This window comes from Scyliorhinus canicula, chromosome 14 (genome assembly GCF_902713615.1).
Source record: "Scyliorhinus canicula chromosome 14, sScyCan1.1, whole genome shotgun sequence".
NCBI classification, from domain to species: domain Eukaryota; kingdom Metazoa; phylum Chordata; class Chondrichthyes; order Carcharhiniformes; family Scyliorhinidae; genus Scyliorhinus; species Scyliorhinus canicula.
The window spans coordinates 88793221-88808929 of record NC_052159.1 but is presented as its reverse complement, the minus strand read 5'-3'; the positions used below and the strand labels follow the sequence as shown (position 1 = coordinate 88808929).

The following is a 15709-nucleotide window of genomic DNA, read 5'->3' as shown; positions in this document are numbered from 1 at the left end:
GGGCAGACTCGCTGAGCCGAATGGCCTCCTTCTGCGAATTCTATGATTCTGTCTACGTTTCCTACTGCCTCAGGAAGGCAGACAGCATTGTCGGAGACCCTTCCAGACCCTTCCATCAGGCAAAAGATATAGAAGTCTGGAGATCGCACATCCAGGCATAAGAACAGCTTCTTCCCCACTAGACTCCTCAACGATTCTCCCTCCAACTGATCTGTTCCCTGTAAGGACATTATTCATGAAGCCATGTGCTGCTCTCCAATCACTATTTGTTCATGTACCATTTGTCAATATACTCTATCAATTTTTTAACCTATCTACTATGTATGTAATGTGTACGTTCCCTTGGCCGCAGAAAAATACTTGTCACTGTACTTCGGTACATGAGACAATAAATATCAATCAATCAGTAACCCTATCTAACCTTTTTGGACACTAAGGGCAATTTGGCATGGCCAATCCATCTGACCTCATCTTTGGACTAAGAGAGGAAACCGGAGCGCCTGGAGGAAATCCACGTAGACACTGGGAGAGCATGCAGACCCAAGCCGGGCATCGAACCTGGGACCCTGGAGCTGTGAAGCAGCTGTGCTAGCCACTATGCTGCCCATCTTGGGCAGGTTTTCCCAGAAGATTCAATTGCAGTTGAATAGCTTGAAGTTATGTTGTTCAAACTGAGCAGAGCAACCAACCCACTAATCTGGGAGAGTGAGAGTATGTTCACTTGTTTTTATCATTTCCAAGATTCTGCACTAATTTGACTAAGGGAGTCCAGTTGGAACTACATTTCTCAGCTGTCCCAAGGAAGTGAAACCACTTATGATATGTATCTGGAATTATCTTGCTAAATGTTTTCTTGATTCATTGTAAAATGTATTGGGGATGCAAAAGTGTGAAAGACTTTAATATACATTTCTGATCTCAAAAGGATTACTATTACAATTCTGAGTTGATGTAATTGCATAGTTAGTTTTACAGAAAAGGGTAGTCTTCAGTCCAACATAGTGAAGTTAAAACTCACCACTATTCTTAGAATTCCCCCTATACCAAAAAAAAGGTTGATATTCTAAATGGTGAACAGGGATTCTCACTCCCTGACTCCAGTGCAGGCTTCTGTGGGTGCCATTCAGGTCAAACTATCTTTTCAAGTTATCCCCCGGTATAACCCATACCTTCACCGAAGAATTTTACCTACTTACCCCTTAATAGCATTGATGTCCTGGGTCCTGCGTTATTAAGGAAGTGAAGTAAGCTAATAACCACTTTTTCAGGTTAAGTTATTTTTATTATTATATTTTTTCTTTTAAAAGCTGCAAACACTTTCTTTACAGAAAGGAAAAAAAGATCTTGCTTCTGGCTGCTTCAGGCCCACCTTGGCAATCGATCTTCTTAAAATCTGGTCTTCTTGAGTTGTATTCGCTGGTGAACTCGGTTGCTGTGTCCTGTTCTTCCCATGCACCGAGCTGTGAGAGCTGGCTCTGCTAGCTATCTCTAAGCTGACTCTGACTCCTGTTTAAATTCTAGTCTTCCTTAGATGTATAACTGTTTAAACTCGGCTGCTTGCCTTGTCTTTCCCATGACCGAGCTCTCTCTCTCTCTCTCTCTCTCTGAGTTCTCCTCCCCTTCTCTCCTGTTGCTGGTGCTCTCTGTTGCTGTTCTGCTTCTGCTCCCTGGGTTTATATTCTCTTTCTGAGAGTTATTAAGTTTTTACGACTTTATTGTAAATGGGCTTGTTTCACTTTGATAGTTAAAAGTATCTTTGATGTAAACATCTTACTACAACTAATTATTCGTTTTGGGCATATCGTCTCCTCTCAGATCTGATTAAACAATGCTTTGGTTTCAATAGGTGTTACTTTTAATTCTGTGATTTCAAATCGTTTAATTTTCCAATTGTCCCCAGCTCATAACTTTGCCTTTGATTTTGACTTAAATGATGTTTCTCGTAGACAGGTCGTCTCCAATTTTCTTTTAATTGTTTGATGTTCATAGAATTTTACACTTTAAATTTGACACCAAATTTGACTGGGCATCTTCCATCCTTTCCAGCTGTTTACTAAGAGAGTTTATTTCAATTAAGGTGTGAAATTTTGCTTTTAGCTGCATGCTAAAATTTAACTTGGTTATGACTTGAAAGACTTGCCTGTTTTAAACATTCGTCACTTAATGCAATTGAAACTCTCATCCATGCTTTTTCAGATGCTTCCTGAGATAGTTACATTCCATGAAGGTGTGAGCCATTGTTTTAGCTTACCACATGAGACCTGTGTGTTTGCTAAAGCTTGTTTTGTGAGCAAGAATCTGCATTTTATAACCTTGCTCTTTGCAGCTGCTATGAACTTTTTGTGGGATCTTTCCCTGTACCCTCTCAAACCAGATATTGCCAGACTTCCATGTTTCAAATGACACATTTTTCTGTATTTTCAAGAACAATAGACTATGGCCTAGAACATAAGGTTGCAACAACGCTGACTTTATTCTTTCAATGGGATTGGGCATTGTTGGCAAGGACAGTATTGATGTCCATCTCTAAATGCCTTTGAACTGCCTTTGAACTGAGTGGCTTGCCAGGTCATTTCAGAGAACAGCAAAACACATTGCTGTGGGTCTAAAGATATGTGTAGGCCAGACTGAGTAAGGATGGTAGACTTCTTTCACTGAAGGATATTAGTGAAACAGATGGATTTTTAGGACAGCCAAGGATCATTTTATCATCACGGTAACTTATTATGCACTATTTTTGCTGTTGAATGAAGTGTGGGTTGAATTTCTATGGGTGTGGTGTGCTACGTCATAATTACTGATAAATAACCTCTCTGGTCCAGAATAATGAATGTTAGAAGTCTGGAGTGTTATTCTCTTCTTTCCATAATAAATTCCATAGGTTTTTAACTTTTCTTTTAGTTTGATATTTAAGCTTCTACTTTGATTCCATGTATTGTCCCAAATTTATTTAAAACATGAATGATGATCAGTGCTTTTACTTCCTCACTTGATACTTGCTGGGAATGTGTATGATTAGCTGCTCAGCCTGTTTGACTTGCCTGTCTAGGATGCCAGAGATCCCCTGTAAATGGAGCCAGGTTGAAATTGGCATAAAAATATGGAAAATCCATAAAATAAGCTTAATCTTTACAGCCAGCTTTCTTCAAGGTCCGCACCATCCCATTTGACTGCAAACTCTGAGTTAATGTTTTGAAGCAAACTAAATGATTTTGTTATGCTTGAAAGCCAGAATGTGTTTATACTTTTTTTTAGGGTTGTACAAAAGGAAAGCACTGCAATGAAAAGCCTCCTGTGCTTGTTAAATCCGAAGTGAAGACCTCATCAGAACCAGGAATAAAATCAAGAAATAATGAAAATGTTATGCCGAGCCGAAAACCAGTTGAATCCATTATAAGACCAAGGTAAATCTTTCTAAAGTGGAAATTAATGAGAAACACAATCCTACTTCATCTGTTTTAGTTTGGGAAGGATATTCCTTTCACCAAGATAATGATTGAATATCAAATCATTATGGACCTTCTCGTAATTGGGTTATATTTACTTGTACAGTTAAGTTTGTGCTCCTTCGCAAAATTATTTTTCATGTTTTGTACAAATATCAGCTCCACAGGCAAGTTCATGCTTCCCACAATTTGAAACTTGTACCAAATTTCTTGTATAGTGAGCTGTAGGGTGAACCCTTCTGTTGGAATATGTATTAGAAATGGTATGGAATACCAACTTGTATTCCTGATGTCTTCAAATCAAAATAAAATACTGTATTGACAGATTTTTATAAACAACAGCTAAACTAATTTGATTAATGACTCAATACAAAGTTGTCTTATTTTTACCTGACAAGGTTATCTGACGGCCTTCTCATTTTATTTGTTTCAGTTTTGTAGTAAAATGTTCTCCAAATATTAAGCCTTGTTAAAATCTTAATGTTGTGACGCTGGAGCAAATCTTTAAGTAGCTTTATTAATGTAATATTAATCAGGAAATTTGTTCACTGTAATATTAGTTGTACTGCATTTACTTGTGTTGGGATAGGAGCTGGAGTTATATCTTTTTTTTAATAAACAATTTTATTGAGGTAGTTTTTGGCTTTATAAACAGTTACAGACATCATCAGAAAGGAAGCAAAAAAGGCAAAAATGTGCAAACATCCACGTACTTTCAATACTTCCACCGTAACATATTGCACAAGCCCGCTCCCCTCCCACCGGTACTACCCGCCATATTTTCCCTCCTACTCTACTCTACACCCCCCCCCACCCCCCTGCTGACGCTCACTCTCCCGCAAAGAAGTCAATAAATGGTTGCCACCTCCGGGTGAACCCCTGCACAGATCCCCTCAAGGCGAACTTAATTTTTTCCATCCCCAGGAAACTTGACATGTCCGCAAGCCACCACTCAGTCTTCGGGGGCTTTGAGTCCCTCCACGCCAATAATATTCGTCGCCGGGCTATCAGGGAAGCAAAGGCCAGCACATCGGCCGCTTTCTCCCCCTGGACGCCCGGGTCTTCCAAAACCCCAAAAATTGCCACCCCTGGACTCATCACCACCCTTGTTTTCAGCACCTGGGACATGACCCCCGCAAATCCCTCCCAGTACCCCCTCAGCTCAGGGCATGCCCAAAACATGTGCACACGGTTCGCTGGTCCTCCCGCGCACCTAGCGCATTTGTCCTCTATCCCGAAAAATTTGCTCATCCGAGCCACCGTCATATGGGCCCGGTGAACGACCTTAAATTGGATCAGCCCGAGCCTAGCACATGTCGCGGTCGAGTTTACCCTACTCAGGGCCTCTGCCCACAGCCCATCCTCCATTTCTCCGCCTAGCTCCTCCTCCCATTTAAGTTTCAGTTCCTCTGTCTGGGACCCTTCCTCCCTCATGAGCACCTTATAAATACCCGAGACTCTACCCTCCCCTTCGTCCCTCCCAGAGACTATTCTGTCTAGGATCCCCATTGGCGGGAGGCGCGGGAAAGATGGGACCTGTCTACGAACAAAGTCCCGCAACTGTAGGTATCTAAAATCATTTCCCCTTACCAACCCAAATTTCTCCTCCAAGCTCCTCAAACTCGCGAAGCTCCCTTCCAGGAACATATCACCCACCCTTCCCGCCCCTGCTCGCCGCCATACTCGGAACCCCCCATCCATACTGCCGGGGGCAAACCGATGGTTGTCGCAGATTGGCGCCCAGACAGACGCCCCCATCTCCCCCACATGCCTCCTCCACTGGCCCCATATCCGCAGGGTCGCCACCACTACCGGGCTGGTGGTGTACTTGGCCGGCGGCAGCGGTAGAGGAGCCGTGACCAGGGCTTCCAAACTGGAGCCCCTGCACGAAGCCGCCTCCACCCGCTCCCAAATAGACCCCGTACCCACCATCCACTTCCTTATCATAGCGATGTTGGCCGCCCAGTAATAATTGACCAGACTCGGCAACGCCAGCCCTCCCTCGCTGCGGTTCCTCTCCAACATCGCCTTCTTCACCCGCGGAGACTTTCCCGCCCAGACAAAGCTCATGATCAGCCCGTTAACTCTTTTGAAGAAGGACTGTGGGATAAAGATCGGGAGGCACTGAAAAATAAACAAAAATCGAGGGAGGATTGTCATCTTTACAGTCTGCACCCTCCCTGCCAGCGACAGCGGGCGTGCATCCCATCTCCGAAACTCTCCCTTCATTTGCTCCACCACCCTGGCCAAATTTAACTTATGCAGCCTGCCCCAGTCTCGTGCCACCTGGATTCCCAAATACCGGAAATTTTCCTCAACTAACCTAAACGGTAGCCCTCTCAATCTGTTCTCCTGGCCCCTTGCCTGTACCACAAACATTTCACTCTTGACCGTATTTAATTTGTATCCTGAGAACTGGCCGAACTCCCTCAGCATTCCCAGTATAGTTCCCATCCCGGCCACTGGGTCCGACACGTACAGGAGCAGGTCGTCTGCATAAAGAGAAACCCTGTGTTCAACCCCGCCCCTCACCATCCCCTTCCAACCCTCTGCGGCTCTCAGCGCAATCGCCAGCGCTCTATGGCCAGCGCAAACAGCAGGGGGAAGAGCGGGCAGCCCTGCCTGGTCCCTCGGTACAACCTAAAGTACTCCGACACTTCTCTGTTGGTCCTGACGCTGGCCCTCGGGGCCTGATATAATAATTTGATCCAATCCACCAATCCCTCCCCGAACCCAAACCGTCCGAGCACCTCCCATAGATATTCCCACTCCACCCGGTCAAAGGCCTTCTCGGCGTCCATAGCCACCACTACCTCCACCTCTCTACCCGCCGGGGGCATCATTATCACATTGAGCAATCTCCTCAGATTGGCCGCCAGCTGCCTACCTTTCACGAACCCCGTTTGATCCTCCCCAATCACCTCCGGTACACAGTCCTCCATTCTACCCGCCAGTACCTTTGCCAGGAGCTTGGCATCTACATTAACCAGGGAGATTGGCCTGTAGGACCCGCACACCTCCGGGTCTTTACCCCGCTTTAATATCAGAGATATGGTGGCTTGTGACATCGTCGGCGGCAGGGTCCCTCTGTCCCTTGCCTCATTGAAAACCCTCGCCAAGACCGGGCCCACCAGCTCCGAGAACTTCCTATAAAACTCTACTGGGTATCCATCCGGCCCCGGGGACTTCCCCGACTGCATGGCCTTTAGGCCCCCCAATACCTCCTCTACTCTAATCGGGGCCCCCAGCTCTTCCACTCGCCCCCCCCCCCCCCCCCCCCCCCCAACTGTTGGGAATGTTAACCCATCCAGAAACCTTTTCATCCCCTCCGGTTCTTCTGGCGGCTCCGAAGTATACAGCTTACAATAGAAGTCCCGGAATACCCTATTTAATTCTGCCGGATCCTCCACTTTGTGCCCCCCCTCGTCCCTCACTCTACCTATTTCCCTGGCCGCCTCCCTCCTCCTAAGTTGCTGCGCTAACAGTCTGCTAGCCTTTTCCCCATTCTCGTACACCACTCCCCTCGCCTTCCTAAGCTGTTCCACGGCCCTGCTCGTGGATAGTGCCCCCAGTTCCGCCTGTAGCCTCTGCCTCTCCCTGAGTAAAACCTCCCCCGGGGACTCCGCGTGCTCTTCATCTATCCGGCCCATTTCCCTGACCAATCTATCCATCTCTGCCCGGTCTGCCTTGGCTCTATGGGCCCCAATTGAAATCAGCTCCCCCCGCACTACTGCCTTTAGCGCCTCCCACACGGTCGCCGCTGAGACCTCCCCAGTGTCATTCACCTGCAGGTAATTTTTTATACATTTCCGAAGCCTCTCGCAGATCCCCTCCTCCGACAGCAGTCCCACATCTAGCCTCCATTGCGGGCGTTGATAACCCGCTCCCCCGAACTGCAGGTCCACCCAATGCGGGGCATGGTCTGAAATTGCTGAGTATTCCGTGTTCTTTACCTCCCCCATACAGTCCCTGCTTAGCACAAAGAAATCTATCCTGGAATATACTTTGTGGACGTGCGAGTAAAACGAGTAGCCCCTTCCTGTTGGCTGCCCCTCTCTCCAGGGGTCCACTGCCCCCATTTGCTCCATAAACCCTTTCAGCTCCCTTGCCATTGCTGAGAGTCTACCCGTTCTGGGGCACGACCGATCCAAAGTCGGGTCAAGGACCATGTTAAAGTCCCCTCCCATTATTAGCCTGTGAGAATCCAAGTCCGGGATCTTCCCCAGCACTCTTTTAATGAAGTCCACGTCTTAGAAACTCCAAAAGTGCATTATGAAGTTCACCTGACCTATAACCTTTTATGTTGCATTTGTCTAGGATCAGCACAAGAACCTTCACTTCAGGTGTGGTTCATCAGTCTTCCTAGGCGCTTTTATTGAAACAAAGTGTATTATAAGAATGTAGTTAACATATATAAAACACAGTAAGAATTTGTTATCAATTACAAACATAAAACACAACAGCTACAGTAATCTATGTAAATAACTCTTAGTGAATCCCTTAGTAGCTGTTCCAATTCAGTACAAAATCCAATAAACCAAAACTCCTTTAAAGGGTGTGGCCCAGCACACTGTAACCTCACTTGAATGGGACTGGTCCTTTCCCTGAAATTCTGATCCCGTTCCAGCCAGCAGATTCAAAACTCCTTCCGGAGAGTTAGCAACTCTATCTTTAAAGTTACCACAGCGGTTTGCCACACCCAATGTGCTTTCAGTTCCCTGAACAGATTTTAAATGAAAACAGAGAAACACTGCTCTTCTAAAGCAGTCCAAAGCAACAAATCAAAACTGAAACCCAAACGCTAAACCCCCTCTCACCTGATAGCCACAGCCCAGCTCCACCCAAAAATGACATAATTGAAGCCACAGCCCAGCTCCACTCAAAAATGACATAACTGAAGCCATGCTACAAGTTATGTGGTAAGACCAAACCTTTCTTAAAGGGACACTCGCATGACTATTTTTGGAAAAGCTGACTTGAGTTTCTGATGGTAATTAAATCAAAGATGAAAGGGAAAAAAGATATTTATAGAAAGATGCTGAGCTTAGTTATGTTGGCTGTGTGAAGAAGATATCCTGGGAACAGCTTTGTGCTGAGTTTCAGTAACATCTGAAACAGCTATCCAGATATCAGAAAATAATTTTGGTTTCCGAAAGCAGTCTTACTTCTGAATTTTCTTGGATTTCCACAGCAAGGGTAGAAGACTGTTTGAGAAATTATGTAGCATGCATTTACTACAGTGACAGCATGAGTAATACTGGATTGTTAGAAACCTTTAAGGTGGTGTTGCGAGGAGCGTGTATACTTCTGTGTTCTCACTACTGAGTTTTTCGGGGATCTTTTGTAAGACTATTTTAATGGCATAACTTTAATCTTGTGTGCTTAAGTTTGTTTCTTGTTAATAAATCTTAATTTTTTTTAAATACCAAAAGTGATACAGGAACTGTAAGCAACTGACATCAGTAGTTTCTTTCTCTTGTTTTCAAAATACAAAAAGATTATGATCAGTAAGACAAGTTTTCCCGTGTAATTTGGCTTGTTCAGTAAATAACATCATCTGTGGTCATCACTAGCAGGATCATTTTTGCCTGGTTTTTGAAGCTGTACGATAAACCTGTTACTACTTGATGGGCTATTACGTCAATGAACTTGGGGAAGCTATAGGTTCTTACTAAAAAGAACACTGAGGGCAAGTAAACAGGATTCAGTTTACATTTTTTTGGAACTGAATATGCTCAGGCAACAACTATAAAAGCATTTTTTGTTCCTCATAGCCCTGATGCCCCTTTGGTAAGGTTGGAGCAAAAGGTTTCTTCGTCATTGAAGCAAGCACTAGAAAAACTCAAGTTAAATGCTGACAATGGACCTACAAATAAAGGTAAATAATTTTGGACATTACAAGCTGCAGTATATAGTTTTATGCTGTTCTTTGCACTTGAATTTGCAATAAAAATAGGTAGAAATTATTAAATCACAATTGTCGCTGATGTATGTTCTTAATTCCAAATTTATTTTTATTAATTGTTGCATTAAAATGACTATTGGTAACAATAATTGGTGTAAAAGCAAGTTCTTATATAGAAATCAGTGTTTTCTGTTGACATCAAAGGCAAGGATTAGCTGCATAATGAAAATTATAGCATTGAAATGTTCATGGTGAATTACTAAAATGTAATTTTCCTCCCTCCCACTTTCTCAATATTGAATAGTTGCATACTAAAACAAAATTCTATCTTTTATAGAAGAGGATGGTGATGAAGTAAAAGTTGGAACTGCATGTAAAAATACAGGTTGTAACAAGGTAAGCAAATTCGAGTGGAGCTGAACGCTGCTATCAAATGTATTGCCCTCATTTTTAATAGTCTTGCTGAGTGGCAGCCAATTAGCAAATTTTGGGAAGCAGAGAAATGGAATTGATTAGGAAACATGATCTTAAGTGAAGACAGGACCTGGACAAAACAAAATTGACTTGCTGCAGTGTCAGCTTTGGTGGGAGAAACTTATCAGAAATTTATGACGGTCATCTTTTGAATCTGAGAGATCAGCTATCTTAAGGAGACTTTTTTAACTGGGTTTTCTGAAAGAAAATAATTTAATGACCCCTTGAGATGGACATTCAAGTCTTCTAATAGAAACTCGAGTTTAGAAATGTTTGACACTGACAGCAAGATTGTATATTGCAATAAATACCTACTTCATAGATCATGGTAAGATTTTGATTTAATTTTTAGTTCTGGGAAGATTCTAGTTAAGTTGTAGAATATGGGATAATGCAATAAAAGCAGCTTGAATATTATTCTTAAGGGGTTAACAGCTAGAAAGGTAAGATCATAAAACAGCAGGTGGCATACTTAGCTGGAGAATTGGAGATGGATTATCAACACTACTTTCAAAGAAATACAGCCCAGAGAGCTGTTTTGTTTAGGGAGTTAAAGTTCCAATTAAATTAAAAGTTTCAGGAGGCTTCCGGTGGCGGCTATGAAGGAGTAAGTCACACATTTGGTGGCTCCAGCTCGGGTTGGACTTTTGGACCTTTTCCCCCGATTTTTCTACCAGACTTGAACTGTAAAACGGAAGACTGGCAATTGTGCACTGAATTCCCACATCGGTGCGTGGAGATAGGACTAGAAGTGCTCGTAAAGGCAGAAACAGAAAGAGAAGGCTTGGGCTGAAGTGAAGCTGCAGCGGGAGACAGCATGGCGGAGGACCGGACCTCTGGTTTGTCGACCCAGTGGTCAACGGAGCAGCTGATACAAGTTATTCAGGAAGGCTTTGCTAAGCAGAAACTGGACTGCTTGGACCCAATCAAGTTATTCAGGAAGGCTTTGCTAAGCAGAAACGGGACTGCTTGGACCCGATAGAGTCGATTGAGCGGCTGGAGCTTAGATTGGACGCCCAAGATCGGGCGATCCAGAAGGTGGAGAAGGCGCTGGCTGAGCAGGAGGAACATCAAACTGCGGTGGAGTTGGCGGTGGGGATGCTGAGAGACCAGCAGAAGAAGCTCCTGGAGAAGGTGGAGAACTAGAGAATTTGTCCTGCCGGCAGAACTTGAGAATCATTGGGCTCCCGGAGGGGTCCGAAGGAGCGGACGCTGGGGCATACATCGCAGATATGTTTGAGAAGCTTCTGGGGGGTGGGGCATTCTCCCGAACCTTGGAGGTGGAAAGGGCTCACAGAGCACTCGCGAGGAAGCCGCAAATGGGAGACCCACCGAGGGCAATGGTGGTGAGATACCACAGGTACTTGGATAAGGAGCGCATTCTACAGTGGGCCAAACAGACACGGAGCTGTAAGTGGGACAATAGTATCCTGCGGGTCTACCAAGACTTGACTGTCGAGGTGGCCAGGAGAAGGGCAGGCTTCAACCAGATTAGATCAATCATTTTTAAGAAAAAGGTGAAGTTCGGACTGTTGTATGCGGCCCGTCTCTGGGTCACGTACGAGGAACAGCACTTTTAATTCAAGTTGCCTGAGGATGCGCTGGACTTTGTGAAAAAGAAAGGACTGGTGGTGGACTGGAAACTTTTGAAATTTGCTCCAACGTTCATTTTTTTTTTCCTTGTTTCTCTGTTCATTTTTTAAAAAAAGTTTCTTGTTTTTCGTTTTGCGGAACCTGTTTGTAATGCCTTCTGTATTGATTTGGGATCAGTGAGGTACGGTTTTCATTTGCACTGTTGGGGGATGGTGGTGTGCTTGTTAGATTTTGGTATTTTTCTATCGGGCAATTGTGTGGGATTGTTTGATGATGGAGTATGTTTGTATGAGCCGGGGGGGGGGGGGGAGGAGGAGGAGGGAACAATAGGTGGGAGACTGTCAGGCACCCGGGGGGGGAGGAGGGAACAATAGGTGGGAGACTGCCAGGGGTGGGGGCCACCAAGCTAGCTAGGCGGGCTAGCTCACGGAAGTGCAGTGGGGGAGGTGCATATGTTCACTTTATCAAAGGGGTTGGGTTATGGAGTGTTGTTACTGGGGGGGGAGGGGAGAGAGATTTTTCTGCTGACGAGGGAAGGACTTGGGCCAAGGGACAGGGAGGAGGTTGGGGGTGGAGGCTGCCTGGAGGTGTGGAGCATGGGCTGGAGGCGGGCCCAAAAAAGGGGGTGGCTGATCGGTGAAGTTGGGGGGGGGCAATGAAGCTGATCACCTGGAATGTTCAAGGGTTAAATGGGCCGGTCAAGAGGGCACGTGTGTTCGCGCATCTTCGGGGACTGAAGGCGGACGTGGCAATGTTGCAGGATACGCACCTTAGAGTAACTGACAAGATTAGATTGAGGAAAGGCTGGGTCAGTCAGGTCTTTTATTCGGGGCTGGATTCAAAGACTCGTGGGGTCGCGATCCTGATCAATAAGCGGATGGTGTTTGAGGCGGGTAGAATAGTTTCGGATGTGGGCGGTCAGTACATTATGGTCAGTGGAAAACTGGAAGGGTGCAGGTGGTATTAGTAAATGTGTATGCGCCAAATTGGGATGATGTGGAGTTTATAAAGAGGATGCTGGGGAAGATACCGGACCTGGACTCGCACAGGTTGGTCATGGAAGGGGAGTTCAACAGTTATTGACCCTGGCTTGGACCGGTCAAGCTTGAAAACAGGCAGAGTGCCAGCAATGGCAAAGGAACTAAAAGGGTTCATGGAGCAGGTGGGGGGGGGGGTGGATCCATGGAGATTTGGGCAGCTGAGGGTGAAGGAGTTCTCCTTCTACTCACACATGCATAAAGTATACTCCCAGATCGATTTCTTCATTTTGAGCAGGGCCTTACTGGCAGGGGTGGTGGACACTGGGTACTCGGCGATCAAAATCTCAGACCATGCTCTGCACTGGGTTGACCTGCAGGTTAGTAACCAGCGCCCGCACTGGAGGCTGACAAAGTGGTGTGCGAGCGGCTGAGGAAATCTATTCAGAACTACCTGCTGGTCAACGACACGGGAAATTTCAGCAGCAATGGTCTGGGAAGCACTGGGGCGGTGGTCAGAGGGGAGCTGATCTCGATACGGGCCCATAGGGAGACGGTGGGCAGGGCAGAGACGGACCGACTAGTAAAGGAGATACTACAGATCGATAGGAGGTATGCAGAGACCCCAGAGGCAGGGCTTTTAAGGGAATGGCAGAGACTGCGGGCGGAGTTCGGCTTGTTAACCACAGGGAGGGCGGTGGAGGAGCTGAGAAAGGCGAGGGGGGGGGGTCGATTTATAAGTATGGAGAGAAGGCCAGCAGAATGCTTGGACAGCAGCTTAGAAAGAGGGAGGCAGCCTGGGAGATAGGGAAAGTAAATGATGGAGATGGGAACCTGGTTGGAGATTCAGCAGGGAAGAATAAGGCGTTTAGGGATTTCTACAGTAGGCTGTGTAGATTGGAACCCCCTGCGGGGCCGGAGGGGATGAGGCACTTCTTGGGGGGCTGAATTTCCCAAAGGTGGACAGAGAGCTGGTAGAAGGGCTGCGGGCCCCGATCGGGTTGGAAGAGATAGTGGAGAGTCTGAAGGCCATGCAAGCGGGTAAAGCCCCGGGGCCGTATGGGTACCCAGTGGAGTTCTATAAAAAGTTCTCTGGGATATTGGGGCCGGTGTTGTTGAGGATGTTCAATGAGGCAAGGGAAAGAGGGGTGCTGCCCCCACCGAGTCACAGGCCACGATTTTGCTGATTTTGAAGCGGGACAAGAACCCAGAGCTGTGTGGGCCCTACAGCCAATATCCCTGTTGAATGTGGACGCCAAGCTGACCAAAAAGGATTGAGGGTTGCGTTATTGGGGAGGACCAGACAGGGTTTGTTACGGGTAGGCAGTTGGTGGCCAATGTAAGAAGGTTGTTAAATATGATCATGATGCCCCAGGAAGGTTGGGAGGTGGGGGTAGTGATCGCAATGGATGCATAAAAGGCTTTTGATAGGGTAGAATGGGATTATCTGTGGGAGGTACTGGGACGGTTCAGACTTAGAACATAGAACAGTACAGCACAGAACAGGCCCTTCGGCCCTCAATGTTGTGCCGAGCCATGATCACCCTACTCAAACCCACGTATCCACCCTATACCCGTAACCCAACAACTCCCCCCTTAACCTTACTTTTATTAGGACACTACGGGCAATTTAGCATGGCCAATCCGCCTAACCCGCACATCTTTGGACTGTGGGAGGAAACCGGAGCACCCGGAGGAAACCCACGCACACAGGGGGAGGACGTGCAGACTCCACACAGACAGTGACCCAGCCGGGAATCGAACCTGGGACCCTGGAGCTGTGAAGCATTTATGCTAACCACCATGCTACCCTGCTGCCCCTTGGGCTGGGCTTTATTGACTGGGTCGGGTTGCTGTATCAGGCTCCTGTGGCAAGTGTACGGACGAATAGGACCACATTGGACTATTTTAGACTGCACCGGGGACGAGACAGGGATGCCCCGTCTCCCCACTTGTTCATGCTAGCTATAGAGCCGTTGGCAATTGCTCTTGAGAGCCTCGAGGGGCTGGTCCGGGGGTGTGTGGAGCACAGAGTCTTGCTCTATGAAGGTGACCTGCTTCTGTATGTATCGGACCCAATAGAGGGTATAGAAGAAATCATGAGGATTCTAGGGGAATTTGGCCGATTTTCGGGGTATAAGCTAAATATAGGGAAAAGTGAGATGTTTGCGGTCCAGGCGAAGGGACAGGAGAGGCGATTGGGGGAGCTGCCGTTTAGATTAGCAGGGGGAAGCTTTCGGTACCTAGGCATTCAAGTGGCGCGGGAATGGGACCGGCTGCATAAATTAAATCTGGCCTGGCTAGTAGACCAAATGAAGGAAGAATTTTGGTAGATGGTGCGCGCTCCCGTTGTCATTAGCTGGGAGGGTGCAGAAGATGAAGATGACGGTCCTCCCAAGATTCCTGTTCGTGTTTCAATGTCCCCCCATCTTTATTCCGCGGTCCTTTTTTAAACGGGTCAACAAAGTGATCACTGGCTTTGTTTGGGCGGGCAAAACCCTGCGGGTAAGGAAGGTAATGCTTGAGCGGAGTCGGGGAGAGGGCGGGCTGGCATTGCCAAATTTTAGCAACTATTACTGGGCAGCGAATGTAGCCATGATCAGGAAGTGGGTGGTAGGGGAGGGTTCGACATGGGAGCATATGGCGGCGGCTTCATGCAAGGGCACCAGTTTGGGGACGTTGGTAACTGCGCCTCTGCCATTCCCGCCGGCATGGTACTCCACCAGCCCCGTGGTGTGGTGACCCTGAGAGTCTGGGGGCAATGGAGGAGACGAGGGAGCACCGGTCTGGTCCCCAATTTGTAATCATCGGTTTGCCCCGGGAAGTATGGATGGGGGGTTCCGGATGTGGTGGAGAGCAGGGATTGTGAGAATGGGGGATATGTTTATAGAGGGGAGCTTTCCGAGTATGAGGGCACTGGAGGGGAAGTTTGGGTTGGCATGGGGAAACAAATTCAGGTATCTGCAGGTGTGGGACTTCCTACGTAAACAGGTGTCAACCTTCCTGCTCCTACCGCGAAGGGGGCTTCAGGACAGGGTAGTTTCCGGAGGGTGGGTAGGAGAAGAAAGCGTTGAGTACATTTACAAGGAACTTATGGGGTCAGAGGAGCCGCAGACAGGAGCTGAAGCACAAGTGGGAGGAGGAGCTGGGAGGAGAGATAGAGGATGGTCTGTGGGCGGACGCGTTGAGTAGAGTCAACGTGTCCGCAACATTTGCCAGCTCAGCCTGGTACAATTTAACGTTGTTCACCGGGCTCACTTAACAGTGGCCCGGATGAGCAGATTCTTTGGGGTGGAAGACAGGTGTGCAAAATG

At 46.9% G+C, this 15709-nt stretch overlaps 1 protein-coding gene across 2 annotated transcripts in view; it reads left to right on the top strand.

Annotated features, from left to right (window-relative positions):
* Window positions 1-15709, top strand: part of chordc1a (cysteine and histidine-rich domain (CHORD) containing 1a) — a 67514-nt gene that overhangs the window by 29455 nt on the left and 22350 nt on the right. For both annotated transcript variants that reach the window (XM_038818284.1, XM_038818283.1), the window contains exons 4-6: window positions 3256-3404; window positions 9221-9324; window positions 9689-9747. In XM_038818284.1, coding sequence (XP_038674212.1) covers window positions 3256-3404; window positions 9221-9324; window positions 9689-9747 — 312 coding nt within the window. The remainder of the gene's footprint in view (window positions 1-3255; window positions 3405-9220; window positions 9325-9688; window positions 9748-15709) is intronic.